The sequence below is a fragment of the Phyllobates terribilis genome, unplaced genomic scaffold (genome assembly GCF_046119375.1).
Source record: "Phyllobates terribilis strain yellow unplaced genomic scaffold, ASM4611937v1 Scaffold_5__5_contigs__length_657084704, whole genome shotgun sequence".
In the NCBI taxonomy this organism is placed as follows: domain Eukaryota; kingdom Metazoa; phylum Chordata; class Amphibia; order Anura; family Dendrobatidae; genus Phyllobates; species Phyllobates terribilis.
The window spans coordinates 243,764,313-243,779,083 of record NW_027362765.1 but is presented as its reverse complement, the minus strand read 5'-3'; the positions used below and the strand labels follow the sequence as shown (position 1 = coordinate 243,779,083).

The window sequence follows — 14,771 nt, the reverse complement described above, 5'->3', positions numbered from 1 at the left end:
AGCATCGCTGCGGCTATGCTGTGTGCCGGCTATTAAGGAGCATGAAGTCACTGCTCCCCGCACACACAGTCCCGGCGTGGGGAACAGTGACTTCCGGCAGCTGATCTCTCCTTGTGAGCCGCGCATGGCAGTGACGTCATGCGCGGCTCACATGTAAAAATCAGTGCGGGCAGACAGGATGCAGCACTGGAGGAGAGAGAAGAAAGGTGAGTAGGAGTGTTTCTTTTTATGTGCAGCCTGATGGGGATTAGGGGGACCATGCATACCAAAATAAGGATGAGGGGGCATACATAACAGGATAAAGGTGAGGGGGCCATACATACAAGGATAAGGATGAGAGGGCCATACATACCAGGCTAAGGATGAGGGGTGCCATATGTACTAGGATAAGGATGAGGGATGCCATACATATCAGGGTAAGGATGAGGGGGCCATACATACCAGGGTAAGTATGAAGCGTGCCATGCATACCAGGATAAGGATGAGGGGGCCATGCATACCAGGATAAGGATGAGAGGTGCCATGCATACCAGGATAAGGATTAGGGGTGCCATGCATACCAGGATAGGGATGAGGGGTGCCATGCATACCAGGATAGGGGTGAGGGGTGCCATGCATACCAGGATAGGGATGAGGGGTGCCCTGCATACCAGGATAGGGATGTGGGGTGCCTTGCATACCAGGATAAGGATGAGGGGGCCATGCATACCAGGATAAGGATGAGGGGTGCCATGCATACCAGGATAAGGATGAGGGGTGCCATGCATACCAGGATAAGGATGAGGGGTGCCATGCATACCAGGATAAGGATGAGGGGTGCCATGCATACCAGGATAGGGACGAGGGGTGCCATGCATACCAGGATAGGGATGAGTGGTGCCATGCATACCAGGATAGGGAAAAGGGGTGCCATGCATACCAGGATAAGGATGAGGGATGCCATGCATACCAGGATAAGGATGAGGGATGCCATGCATACCAGGATAGGAATGAGGGGTGTTATGCATACCAGGATAGGTATGAGGGGTGCCATGCATACCAGGATAGGGATGACGGGTGCCATGCATACCAGGATAGGGATGAGGGGTGCCATGCATACTAGGATAAGGATGAGGGGTGCCATGCATACCAGGATAAGGATGAGGGGTGCCATGCATACCAGCATAAGGATGAGGGGTGCCATGCATACCAGGATAAGGATGAGGGGTGCCATGCATACCAGGATAAGGATTAGGGGTGCCATGCATACCAGGATAGGGACGAGGGGTGCCATGCATACCAGGATAGGGATGAGTGGTGCCATGCATACCAGGATAGGGAAGAGGGGTGCCATGCATACCAGGATAAGGATGAGGGATGCCATGCATACCAGGATAAGGATGAGGGATGCCATGCATACCAGGATAGGAATGAGGGGTGTTATGCATACCAGGATAGGTATGAGGGGTGCCATGCATACCAGAATAGGGATGAGGGGTGTCATGCATACCAGGATAGGGATGAGGGGTGCCATGCATACTAGGATAAGGATGAGGGGTGCCATGCATACCAGGATAAGGATGCGGAGTGCCATGCATATCAGGATGGAGGGGTGCCATGCATATCAGGATGGGGATGGGAGCCACGTATAATAGGAAGGGGGGCATATCTACCAGGATGAGGGATATTATCAGAATTAGGGGACATTACCCCTATTCCAGTGTCAGCAGCAGATCCGCTCCCCCTTAACAGTGCATCGTGACCACATTTTTTGCTTAATTTTTTTTTCTATTTTCCTCCTCTTAAACCTAGGTGCGTCTTATAGTCCGAAAAATACGGTAATTGGTGAGAGTGCTGGGTGTCAGACCCCCACTGATCTGATATTGATGACCCATAGTAAGCATAGATCATTAATATAAAAGTAGAGGAGCAACTTTAATGTGATAGAACAGAACAATTCAATGATTTATATTTAAAAACTTTTCATCAAGCATGCAAAATAACTTGTCAATAATCTTTTGCTAAATTCTCCTGAACCTGCGGTGTTCAAAACTCTCAGACTTATACCATCAATGGCACATTTCTTAGGAATACCACCTGCCCTAATACATACTTAATGAGGACAATTAGGTAGATTGGATAATAACACATTCCTTTGTGGGTTTCCCAGGAGACAAAGTACATCCTTTTCACTGAAGGACAGAGAGACTACGAGTGGCTGAAAGCATTACAGCAGGACAAAGAGATCACCAACAGTACTCTGAAGAACTACAGGTATATAGCTTGTTACCCATCAAATGCTTTCTGTGGGACTGGCCATCCATATAACATTCCTCCAGCGATCGTATTCATCCCCTACTCTGTACAATAGAATGTCTGATCTATCACCTACGCTACATGGATATGGTTACTCTTTCTGCAAAATCTGCAGTTTCAGCTTCCCACATTAATTTAACTGGGACTGAAACTAGATATCGATGCTTAAACCAACGTATAGAAATAGCTTGATGTGTATCTTATATGTCATGTATGTTATAAGGATTGTTGATGAAATGACCAGAGGAAAACATGGCAATGTTACTCACATGATCACGTTGAAAATTTTCGATCAACAGTAGGTACTTGAAACATCTCATTATTGGGAATGCAGGGGTTTTTTTACTTTAAATCTTGGTTTGCTTACATCGAAGTTATAGCCTGTAAATTTTACAGATAAAAAAATTTACTTTTTTCTTGTGGTTTCTATTTATAAGACAATTACCCATTTCCTTCCTACATTACTTGAATTGGTATTCACATCTTCATAGATGGATATTTTTAATTTACTGCTTATTAAACGTTGCAGCCGTTCTTGAGATATTAACATTTTTCTATCATTTACATCTCATTACCTAGGTGACCGACCACCACTGCTGTCTAACTTGTATATTCTGTACGGAAGCTGGCCGAGATTAGGAGGAAACGGTGTCAGCTTCAAAACAGTGCTTACAAACTCAATAGACAAGACCCTGCAAGCATTGGGCTTGATCTACTGTCTAGCAGCAGTGGTCGGTCTCCAAGGTAACAATATCTAAACAAAAGTCTTAATATCTCAAGAACAGCTAAAAATTTTAATAAGCAGTGATTTGAAAAATTGTTTTTACTTACAAGCGCTATACCAATTATGGAGATGGGAATAACCCTTTCATTTAATATAATCTTGTGACTTCCTAAATCAATAAAATTGTTACACTTCAATATTAATTTGCCAAATTCATTTCTGGTCCATAGTAAATTCTACGAAACTGCAATTAATTTATATGTAAATAAGAGAGGATCAAAACTAGACAAAGAGAAAAAACTATACATCATAGAACTACTTCCAGTTATTAGTATCAGTAAAATGAAGTTATTGTAATCTATTTTTCCCTTATGACATTGATTACAACATTTTCCTAAATTCAACATCACAATTACCGGTATTTTTAATGATCTAAGGTAGTTTTACTAAAATTGCCCATGTTGCCCACTGGCAAACAAACACTAAAATGCAACAGAATTCTTCTGGTGCTTAAATATGCAAATTGCTTTGCCATATGATTTAGGATAAAAGCCAAACCAGAATATCAATTTACCAGGCCAGGCATATCACTTTCCACAAGGAGAAACATTACCCCTAAGATCCCAGTCAGAAGCCTAGCCAAATCAGATCTCATGCTTTGCACTAACGAGGGGCAATACCACTAAACACTATGTCTGCAATTTGAGATTCTGGTTTTGCTTTTATCCTAAGTCATATAGCAAGGCTTGTTAAAGGGTCGATATTGAATTTTAGGATTGCTACTTCCAATAGGTGGCACTAGAGTTTAAGTCCTCTTCCTCTCTGAAGAGGCAATTTGCATATTTAAATTCACAGATTAGCATTGCAGGGCTTATGAGCCTCCGCACATTAGCATGACAGGCCAGGCATGTCACTCTCCACAAGGAGAAATGTTACCCCTTAGATCTGGTGCTTAGACATACTTTACACAAACTTTCACTTTATTTCTTTAGTAAAGGACGCGCTAACATTTTTATTCCATTTGACAGAAATATGAACAGTGGTCTTTTTAGGATCTAATTTTGTATAAAATGTAAATTTCAAAGTCATAGAGAGATACACAAAATAGATGGCAGAATTTACCAATATGACCCCATTATTTCTTTAACTTTGCTTGGGGTATGGAGACATTAAGAGCACAAATACCAAGGTGGTTTTCATAAAGTTCATTCTGTGGATCAACTAGCAAGAAAGGCAAAGGAAGGGCTCATTCAGATGACAATGATTTTTCTCATATACAAAAAACGGTCCGAGTTTCATCAGTGATTTTAATCGGATTTTCTTCAGAGTTCGATCAGTGTGTCAGTTTTTACCATCAGAGTTTCATCGGGTTTATCATACAAAAAAAGATGAAGGTTTTTCAAGCTTTTCTTCTGATAATGTCTCTAAAAAATAAACCAGCACATGGCTGGCATTGAGTGCTGTCCGATTTTTTTCACTGACTCATAGATTTGCATTGCCAAGTTCGGTTCATGACTTGGATCAAAGTCGAACAGGAGCTGATTCATTAAAGTGGTTAAGTTACAATTCTGGAGTAAAACACCTTAACCGGTTCAGGACCGCCCACTGTACATAAACGTCGGCGCTGCCCGGGCTCTGTGCAGCGCCGACGTTTAAAAACGGTGGGTGGTCCCGCAGCGCTCAGGACCCCCAGGGTTCTGCTAGCGCTGCGGTACCGGTTCAGAGCGATAGCTCTGACATGTGGCATCATGGGGACCTGAATGGATCAGGTCCCCATGATGTTAACCTGTTTCTATCTTCTAGATGCCGCGATCCATAGCGATTGCGGCATTTAAAAGATAGTGACAGCTGGTGGTCGGCGATCGGGACCCCCCACATACCTCAGGAGCGGCGGGGATCCCGGTGCTGTGACCTCTGACATCATCGAGACCTGATTGGCTCAGGTCTCGATGATGTCAGCGTCACACCAGCCAATCAGAGACATCACCAGGGAAGTTTGTTTTAGCAACAAACTTTCCCGGGCGATCTGCCTGATAAATACACTGTTTCTCCTCCGATCTCAGTGAGAGAGCAGAGGAGAAACAGTGTGACAAGAGCTGTGTCAGCCTTGCCACTGTGAAAGTAAAAAAAAAAAATAAAAAAGAAAGTAAGAGTTAGGGTTAGTCAGATCTATCAGTCAGTCAGTCCTGTCAGATCAGTCAGTCAGTCCTGTCAGATCAGTCAGTCAGTCCTGTCAGATCTGTCAGTCAGTCAGATCTGTCAGTCAGTCAGTCCTGTCAGTCCTGTCAGATCTGTCAGTCAGTCAGTCCTGTCAGATCTGTCAGTCAGTCAGTCCTGTCAGATCAGTCAGTCCTGTCAGATCAGTCCTGTCAGATCAGTCCAGTCAGTCAGTCCTGTCAGATCAGTCCAGTCAGTCAGTCCTGTCAGATCTGTCAGTCCTGTCAGATCTGTCAGTCAGTCTGTCCTGTCAGATCAGTCAGTCCTGTCAGATCAGTCCTGTCAGATCAGTCAGTCAGTCCTGTCAGATCAGTCAGTCAGTCCTGTCAGATCTGTCAGTCAGTCAGATCTGTCAGTCAGTCAGTCCTGTCAGTCCTGTCAGATCTGTCAGTCAGTCAGTCCTGTCAGATCTGTCAGTCAGTCAGTCCTGTCAGATCTGTCAGTCAGTCAGTCCTGTCAGATCAGTCAGTCAGTCCTGTCAGATCAGTCAGTCCTGTCAGGTCAGTCAGTCCTGTCAGATCAGTCCGGTCAGTCCAGTCCGGTCAGTCCAGTCCGGTCAGTCCCGTCCGTTCAGTCCGGTCCGTTCAGTCCGGTCCGTTCAGTCCGGTCCGTTCAGTCCGGTCCGTTCAGTCCAGTCAAAAAATCTAAAAATAAAATGGCCCGTCAGACTTATACCGCAGAAGAGGTGCATGCCCTGCTGTGTTCTGACACTGATGACAGTGCAATCTCAGATGGAGATATGGATTTTGAGGGCTTTAGTAGCGGCGACACTGAGAGCTCAGAAATGAGCAGTGATTCTGTTCCATCCTCAAGCCCAAGGACCAGTACAGCAATAGGTGCAAATAGCGCTACTGGAGAAACATCTCCAAATCAGGGAACACTGCCCAGTACAAGCGCTGTCCCTGCTACTAGTGAATTGGCGCACCCCAGTGTACAAGGGGTTTTGCCACATGATCTAGCATTTCCCAGATGGGAGGCTTCGGATTTCCCAGATGGGAGGCTCCATTCAGCCCTGATTTCAACGCCATTCCTGGTATAAATGTGGAGGTGGAAGATTTTGGACCAATTCATTTTTTTAATTTGTTTTTTACAGACAGCTTGCTAGAGCATATTGTCGTGCAAACAAATTTATATGCATCCCAATTCATAAGCCAGAATCCCCGATCTTACTATGCTAGGGCAAATTTATGGACACCAACTAATGTCCCGGAAATAAAAAAAATTTTAGGACTTACATTTGCCATGGGGCTTGTTAAAAAACCGAGCATTCGATCCTACTGGTCCAACCACCCTGTTCAAGCCACCCCTATGTTTTCAGTCATTCTGCCTAGGACCCGTTATGAAATGCTCATGCGGTTTTGGCATTTTAACGACAATAGTCAATGCCTGCCCAGAAATGCCCCAGAACATGACAGGTTATATAAAATTAGACCCATCATTGAAAATTTGTCAGAAAAATTCTTAAGCCTCTACACCCCAACACAAAATATTTCTATAGATGAGTCCCTTGTAAAATTCAAAGGAAGACTGCACCTCAAGCAATTTATCCCATCTAAAAGGGCAAGGTTTGGAATAAAGCTCTATAAAATGTGCGAAAGTTCAACCGGATACACATCCGCTTTTCGCATATATGAGGGGAAAGACAGCCAACTAAACCCACCAGGATGCCCTACTTATCTGGGGACATCTGGAAAAATTGTTTGGGAGCTGATAAGTCCATTTTTTCAAAAAGGCTACAATCTATATGTGGACAATTATTACACCAGCATACCCCTATTTAAAAGTCTGGTTGAACACAACATCGGGGCTTGTGGGACCATCCGTAAAAACCGTCAGGGGTTTCCACAACCATTGGTCAACCAAAAGTTTCAAAAGGGGCAGTCAGGGGCTGTACGCAACGGAGAGCTGCTTGCCCTGAAATATAGGGATAAGAGGGATATTTTTGTCCTCAGCTCGATCCACACAGATGCCACAAGGGCCACTGTAGAACTAGGATCCACCACTCCGAAGCAAAAACCTGTGTCAGTCATTGACTACAACAAACACATGGGGGGTGTGGACCTTGCAGACCAGGTTCTACGACCATACCAGGTATCAAGAAAGTCCTATACCTGGTATAAAAAGTTGGTTATTTATTTGTTTCAGGTGGCCACATACAATTCTTTTGTGTTGTACAAAAAAGCAGGAAATTCAGATCCTTTTCTTGATTATCAAGAAAAGGTAATTGAAAATCTTGTCTTTCAAAGTGTTAGCCCCGCTCATCCATTAGAATCTGAGGATGTGAAAAGACTCACTGAGCGACATTTTATTGCACTTATTCCAGCAACGGAAACAAGAAGGAACCCCCAGAAAAGATGTCGTGTATGTACTAAGAGAGGAATGAGGCGTGATACCCGCTACTATTGCCCACAATGCCCATCATTGCCAGCCTTATGCGTCACTGACTGCTTTAAAATCTACCACACAGAACCACGTTTTTAAACTGTAAAAATGTATCCCAATTTGTCATTCAAACATTTGGTTCATTTAGTGAATGACATATTCGAGTAGAGCTCACTTAATTTCCAGGGGGGGTTCTCCAGAATCTAAACCTTCCATTGCGTGCTTGTTTCTGGAAATCATCCATCGAGTTAAAATGGTCACTAAACCCATAGATGAATTCCCAGAGGGGTGTCATTTCCAAAATGGGGTCACTTCAGGGGGGATTCTTTAGCTCTGGTACTCTGAAAAGTGCCAGAACAGCATAATCCCCCCTGAAGTGACCCCATTATGGAAATGACACCTCTGTGGGAATTCATCTATGGGTTTAGTGACCATTTACCTATCTACTTATTTTCCCACCACTAGATTAATTTATACAGAGGAGTAGATTGTAAAATTCGGTCACTTGTTGTGGGTTTCCTCTGTTTAGGCACCTCAGGGGCTCTCCAAATGCAACATGGCGTCCGCTATCCATTCCAGTCAAATTTCCATTCCAAAAGTCAAATGGCGCTCCTTACCTTCCGAGCCATGCCGTGCGCCCAAACAGTGGCTTTGCACCACATATGGGGTATCAGCGTGCTCAGGAGAAATTGCACAACACATTTTGGGGTCCATTTTTTCTGGCTGCCCTTGTGAAAATTAAAAATTTGAGGCTAAAGTAGCAGTTTTGTGTTAAAAATGTGTTTTTTTATTTTCACCCTTCAACATTATAAAATTCTGTGAAGCCCCTGGGGGTTCAAGGTGCTCACCACACATCTAGATAAGTTCCTTGAGGGGTCTAGTTTCCAAAATGGGGTGACTTGTTGGGGGTTTCCTCTGTTTAGGCACCTCAGGGGCTCTCCAAATGCAACATGGCGTCCGCTATCGATTCCAGTCAAATTTCCATTCCAAAAGTCAAATGGCGCTCCTTACCTTCCGAGCCATGCCGTGCGCCCAAACAGTGGCTTTGCACCACATATGGGGTATCAGCGTGCTCAGGAGAAATTGCACAACACATTTTGGGGTCCATTTTTTCTGGCTGCCCTTGTGAAAATTAAAAATTTGAGGTTAAAGTAGCAGTTTTGTGAAAAAAAGTTAAATGTTCATTGTTTTCTTCCACATTCCAAAAATTCCTGTGAAGCACCTGAAGGGTTAATAAACTTCTTGAATGTGGTTTTGAGCACCTTGAGGGGTGCAGTTTTTAGAATGGTATCACTTTTGGGTATTTTCTGTCATAAAGGCTCCTCAAAGTCACTTCAAATAAGATGTGGTCCCTAAAAAAATGTTTTTGTAAATTTTGTTGTAAAAATGAGAAATCGCTGGTCAACTTTTAACCCTTATAGCTTCCTAACAGAAAAAAATTTTGGTTCCAAAATTGTGCTGATGTGAAGTAGACATGTGGGAAATGTTAATCATTAACTATTTTGTGTGATATATCTCTCTGATTAAAGGGCATGAAAATTCAAAGTTTGAAAATTGCAAAATTTTCAAAATTTTCGCCAAATTTCCGATTTTTTCACAAATAAACGCAAGTGATATCGAAGAAATTTTACCACTATCATGAAGTACAATATGTCACAAAAAAACAATCTCAGAATCAGGGGGATCCGTTGAAGCGCTCCAGAGTAATTACCTCATAAATTGACAGTGGTCAGAATTGAAAAAATTGGCCCGGTCACGAAGGCAAAAACAGGCTCTGGCGCGAAGTGGTTAATAAGTTGCAATGTATTTATGCAAGTCGGAAGTTACTCAAAAATATTGTGACATTTGGTGTTTACTCTCCTGTCTTGGCCAGCTATGCCAATATGGATGGAACAGGACGTGACTATGCCTGCCTTTCAAATTCATGAAAAATTATGCCACTTTAGTGATGTAACTTATTTCAGAACTTTACTCCAGTGACTAACTGGACTATATGTCTTGCAGGGGTGCACACCAGTAAACAGATATGCCTAATGCATTAAGCGGCATGCATCGCTTAATGAATAAGGCGAATCATACTCCAATGAGCCCATTCATTCAGACTGGCGGCGCAATACCAGTCTTAAAGAATTGACCCCAAAAAACTAAAATTAACTTTTTATTTTGCCAGGGATTCTGACGAATGTTAAGTGTCATACATCACCATGTTCTAGATTGAGTGGCTCTCTTGTAGGCAACTCGATGAAAAACGTGAATTGCTTTATAGCACATGCCATAGTATCCTTAGTCACGTCTAGAGGGGGCAGAGCAGTTATGCATTTATTTCATACAGTCATTATGTCTCACATATTTCTTTAGACTTCGTCCCCGGGATGACTTTGGTAACAGTTTCGACTTGAAGAATTTATTAGTTGTACATCCAGATTTTTCACGGTACTTGAAAAACAGGTAAGATCAGCTTAAATATTAAGGTTACAGTAAATCTACATTAGCTTACAATCCTCTTCTTACACCATGTTCTCTATTTGTAATGCAAAAACCTGGAGAACAAGAAACAAAGATCACTTATGTTGTAATCCCTCTAGATTAGTTTTATTATTGCACTTACAAGATACATAGTCAAGAAATGTATTTTTGTAAACGTACCATAGATAGTCATGTAAATGTTACTGCTTCAGATCTTTTGTCTCATTTACTGGACTATTCCTATTGCCTGTTGTATATAAATGTCAGACTCTTCAGATTTTGTATTGAAGTACTACCTTTTTTTATTTCAGCACTAGAGTGGTATCACTAATGACTGTTCCCTCTGTGCAGTAAAATACTTACTGGTTGCCATCTTCTGCTCCAGTGTTGGGTGGGAGACTTAAAGTCATTCTTCAATGTAAGTCGATAAGACTCAGAACAAGGCTCTCATACACTTTTATATGGAGAGCTACTGACTGTTAACTCTGACTTCTGGACAGTCACAACTGTGGTCACAAGATTGCGGACAGGAACCGAAGCAGTGCTGGCACCAGTAGAAGATGGCAACTGGTAAGTATTCTACTACTAATTGAAAAAAGATCCAGGTTCCTCAAATTTGCCAAAATTTATTTAGAAAATTGCCATAAAAACAGCATGATGTTTGCATTCAGAGCAACGCGTTTCGAATGCACGCAGCGTTCTTAATCAAAGCTCGGCATTCGAAACGCGTTACTCTGAATACAAACATCAAGCTGTTTTTAATGCATTTTTCTAAATAAATTTTGGCAAATTTGAGGAAGCTGGATCTTTTTCTATCTATTTGTATCACAAAATGGTCCTTTGGAATCCGTGCTTCCAACACGCCAAGAGCCTGGGTAAGCTGGAAACAACCTTTGCTTTCCAAGTATTCTACTACACCTAGGAAACAGACATTAGTGATACAAGTATGGTGCTGAAATAAAAAATACTTTAAAGGGAATCTGTCAGCAGGATTTCATACCCCAAGATATTTATTTCATATAATAATATTAATAATAATATGTGCATGTAGCTCTTTCAAAGACAAGTCCAGCAATACCTTTATATGGCCAGTCCGTTCCTCAGTTACTGAGAATCAGTGTTTGAATTGATATGCAAATGAGGTTGCATATGTGAAGCCTCTGTCACTCTGGCTCTATTCCTGACCCAGCGCCGCCTCCTTCTTAACTGAAGGCTCCTTTGCCTAGAGTCACACAGCAAAAAATCTGTCAGTCAAGCAGGAGTATACGGCGCTGGGCGGGAAATAGAGCTGGAGTAACAGAGCTTCCATAGTCCTTCAGCCTTATTTGCATATCAATTCAAACACTGAATTCTCAGTAACAGAGGAATGGACTGGCCATGTAAAGATATTGCTAGTTATTTTTGTAAGAACTACATGGGCATATTAATAGTTTGGAGCGTGAAATCCTATTGACAGATTCCCTTTAAACTAAGTCTGATGAGGAGATCTAAGCAGTCTTGAAATCTTGCTACAGTGGGGAAAATAAGTATTTGATACACTGCCGATTTTGCAAGTTTTCCCACCTACAAAGAATGCAGAGGTCGGAATTTTTTATCGTAGGTACACTTCAACTGTGAGAGACAGAATACTAAAAAAAACATACTGAAAATCACATTGCATGATTTTTACATAATTAATTAGCATTTTATTGCATGAAATAAGTATTTGATACAATAGAAAAACAGAACTTAATATTTGGTACAGAAACCTTTTTTTGTAAACACAGAGGTCAGACGTTTCCTGTAGTTCTTGATCAAGTTTGCACACACTGCAGCAGGGATTTTGGCCCACTCCTCCACACAGATCTTCTACAGATCTTTCAGGTTTCGGGGCTGTCGCTGGGCAACATTGACTTTCAGCTCCCTCCAAAGATTTTCTATTGAGTTCAGGTCTGGAGACTGGCTAGGCCACTCCAGGACCTTGAAATGTTTCTTACGGAGCCAGTCCTCAGTTGCCCTGGATCTGTGTTTTGGGCATTGTCATGCTGGACACGACCCACCTTCAATGCTCTTACTGAGGGAAGGAGGTTGTTGGCCAAAATCTTGCGATATATGACCCCATTTATCCTCCCTTCAATATGGTGCAGTCATCCGGTCCCCTTTGCAGAAAAGCACCCCCAAAGTATGATGTTTCCCCCACCAATCTTCATGGTGTTGGTATTCTTGGGGTTGTACTCATCCTTCTTCTTCCTCCAAACATGGTGAGTGGAGTTGATACCAAAAAGTTCTATTTTGGTCTCACCTGACCACATGACCTTCTCCCATGCCTCCTCTGGAAGATCCAGATGGTCATTGGCGAACTTCAAATAGGCCTGGACATGTGCTGGCTTGAGCAGGGGGACCTTGCGTGCCCAGCAGAATTTTAATCCATGAAGGTGTAGTGTGATACTAACGGTAATGTTTGAGACTGTGGTCCCAGCTCTCTTCAGGTAATTGACCAGGTTGTCCCGTGTAGTTCTGGGCTGATTCCTGACCTTTCTTAGAATCATCTTGCATAGAGTCCCAGACCGAGGAAGATTAACAGTCATCTTGTGTTTCTTCCATTTTCTAATAATTATGCCAACATTTGTTGCCTTCTCACCAATCTGCTTGCCTATTTTCCTGTAGCCCATCCCAGCCTTGTGCAGGTCTACAATTTTGTCCCTGGTGTCCTTAGATAGCTCTTTGGTCTTGGCCATGGTGGCGAGGTTGGAGTGTGATTGATTGTGTGGACAGGTGTCTTTTATACAGGTAACAAGTTCAAACAAGTGCAATTAATACAGGTAATGAATGCAGCGTAGAAGGGCTTCTTAAAGAAAAGCTAACAGGTCGGTGAAAAGCAGAATTCTTGCTGGTTGGTAGGTGATTAAATACTTATTTTATGCAATAAAATGCAATTTAATTATTTAAAAAACATACAATGTGATTTTCCGTTTTTTTATTTTTATTCTGTTTCTTACAGTTGAAGTGTACCTACGATAAAAATTACAGACCTCTCCATTCTCTATAGGTGGGGAAACTTGCAAAATTGTCAGTGTATCAAATACTTATTTTCCCCACTGTGTACATCATCACCTTTTTATTTCACTATTAAAAAGGTATCAACCTCTGAGGACTCACAATTGTAGTTACAGTTAGGTCCAGAAATATTTGGACAGTGACCGAAATTTCGTGATTTGGGCTTTGCATGCCGCTAATATCCCGTGAAACGTTTAGGAATTGCAACCATTATTCCACAAAGCTCCTAATTTCAAGGGCTCAAAAGTAATTGGACAACTTAACTTTACCATAAATAAAATTTTATTTTTTAATACTTTGAAGAGAATACTTGCCCTGGACATCACCAAAGGCTGGGTTCTTTCCTTTTTGATGCTTTGCCAGGTCTTTCCAACAGCTGCCTTCAGTTGTTGCTTGTTTGTGAGTATTTCTGGCTTAAGTTTTGTCTTAAGAGTGTGAAATGCTGCCCAATGAGGCTTAGATCTGGTGATTGACTTGGCCATTGCAGAATATTCCACTTCTTTGCCTTAGCAAACTTCTCTGTTGTTTTTGCAGCAAGTTTAGGGTCATTGACCATCTGTATTGTGATGCGCCATCCAATCAACCTTGCTTTATTTGGTTGCATCTGAGCGGAAAGTATCGCCCTGTACACTTCAGAATTCATCTGGCTCTTTCTGTTATCAGTCACATCATCAATAAACACTAGTGACCCAGTGCCACTGGGAGCCATGCATGTCCAAGCCATCACACTGCCTCCACCATGTTTTACAGAGGATGTGGTGTGCTTTAGATCATGAGCCGTTCCAAGCCTTCCCCCTACTTTCTTCTTCCCATCATTCTGGTACAGGTTGATATTAGTTTTATTAGTTTTACTTGTCCAATAAATGCTTTTCCAGAACTGGGCTGGCTTCTTCAGATTTTTTTTTTGCAAAAGTCTAATCTGGCCTTTCTAATTTTATGGCTGATTAATGGTTTTCACCTTGTGAACAATTTGTATTTGCTCTCATGAAGTCTTCTGTTTATGGTATACATAGAAACTGAAACACCTACTTCCTGGAGAGTGTTCTTCACTTGGATGAACTCTGTGAAGGGATTTTTCTTCACCTTTGAAAGGATTCTGCATTCACCCACTACTGTTGTCTTTTGTGGACGTCCAGGCCTTTTTGAGTTACCAAGCTCACCAGTGCACTCTTTTTTTTTGCAGAATGTACCAAACTGTTGATTTGGCCACTCCTAACATTTCTGTTATCTCTCTGATGGATTTCTTCTTTTTTTCAGCCTAATAATGGTCTGTTTGTCTTCCATTTAGAGCTTCTTTGACTGCATGTTGTGAGTGACACGCCCCCTGGGCCGTGGGGTACTCGGTTGCTGGGCCGGTCGATGCTGGGGGATGTCACGATGGCAGTGACCCGGTCTGTGACCCAGGGCTGTCAATTAAAGGGGGAAGTAGTAAAAGGAGAATAAAGTTTTTATATATATTGTTCGTGATGCCACCTGTGGTATGCGGCTATATGGGGCCGCAGCTGCGGTGCAGATCCACTGAGCTGATGGTGACGCAGCAGATTTGGTTCAGCTCTCCACAGGCGGAGCTTCGCTCCAGGGCAGGATGTAGTGATACTATAGGGTAGATGTGGTTGGTGCGGTGTAGTGCAGGTGATGGCGCAGATAATGA

The 14,771-nt window shown here is 42.5% G+C and overlaps 1 protein-coding gene across 2 annotated transcripts in view; it reads left to right on the top strand.

The window, feature by feature from the left end:
- Nucleotides 1-14,771, top strand: part of ST6GALNAC1 (ST6 N-acetylgalactosaminide alpha-2,6-sialyltransferase 1) — a 174,338-nt gene that overhangs the window by 140,457 nt on the left and 19,110 nt on the right. For both annotated transcript variants that reach the window (XM_073683962.1, XM_073683963.1), the window contains 2 exons: nucleotides 2,150-2,253; nucleotides 9,977-10,066. In XM_073683962.1, the coding sequence (XP_073540063.1) occupies nucleotides 2,150-2,253; nucleotides 9,977-10,066 (194 nt within the window). The remainder of the gene's footprint in view (nucleotides 1-2,149; nucleotides 2,254-9,976; nucleotides 10,067-14,771) is intronic.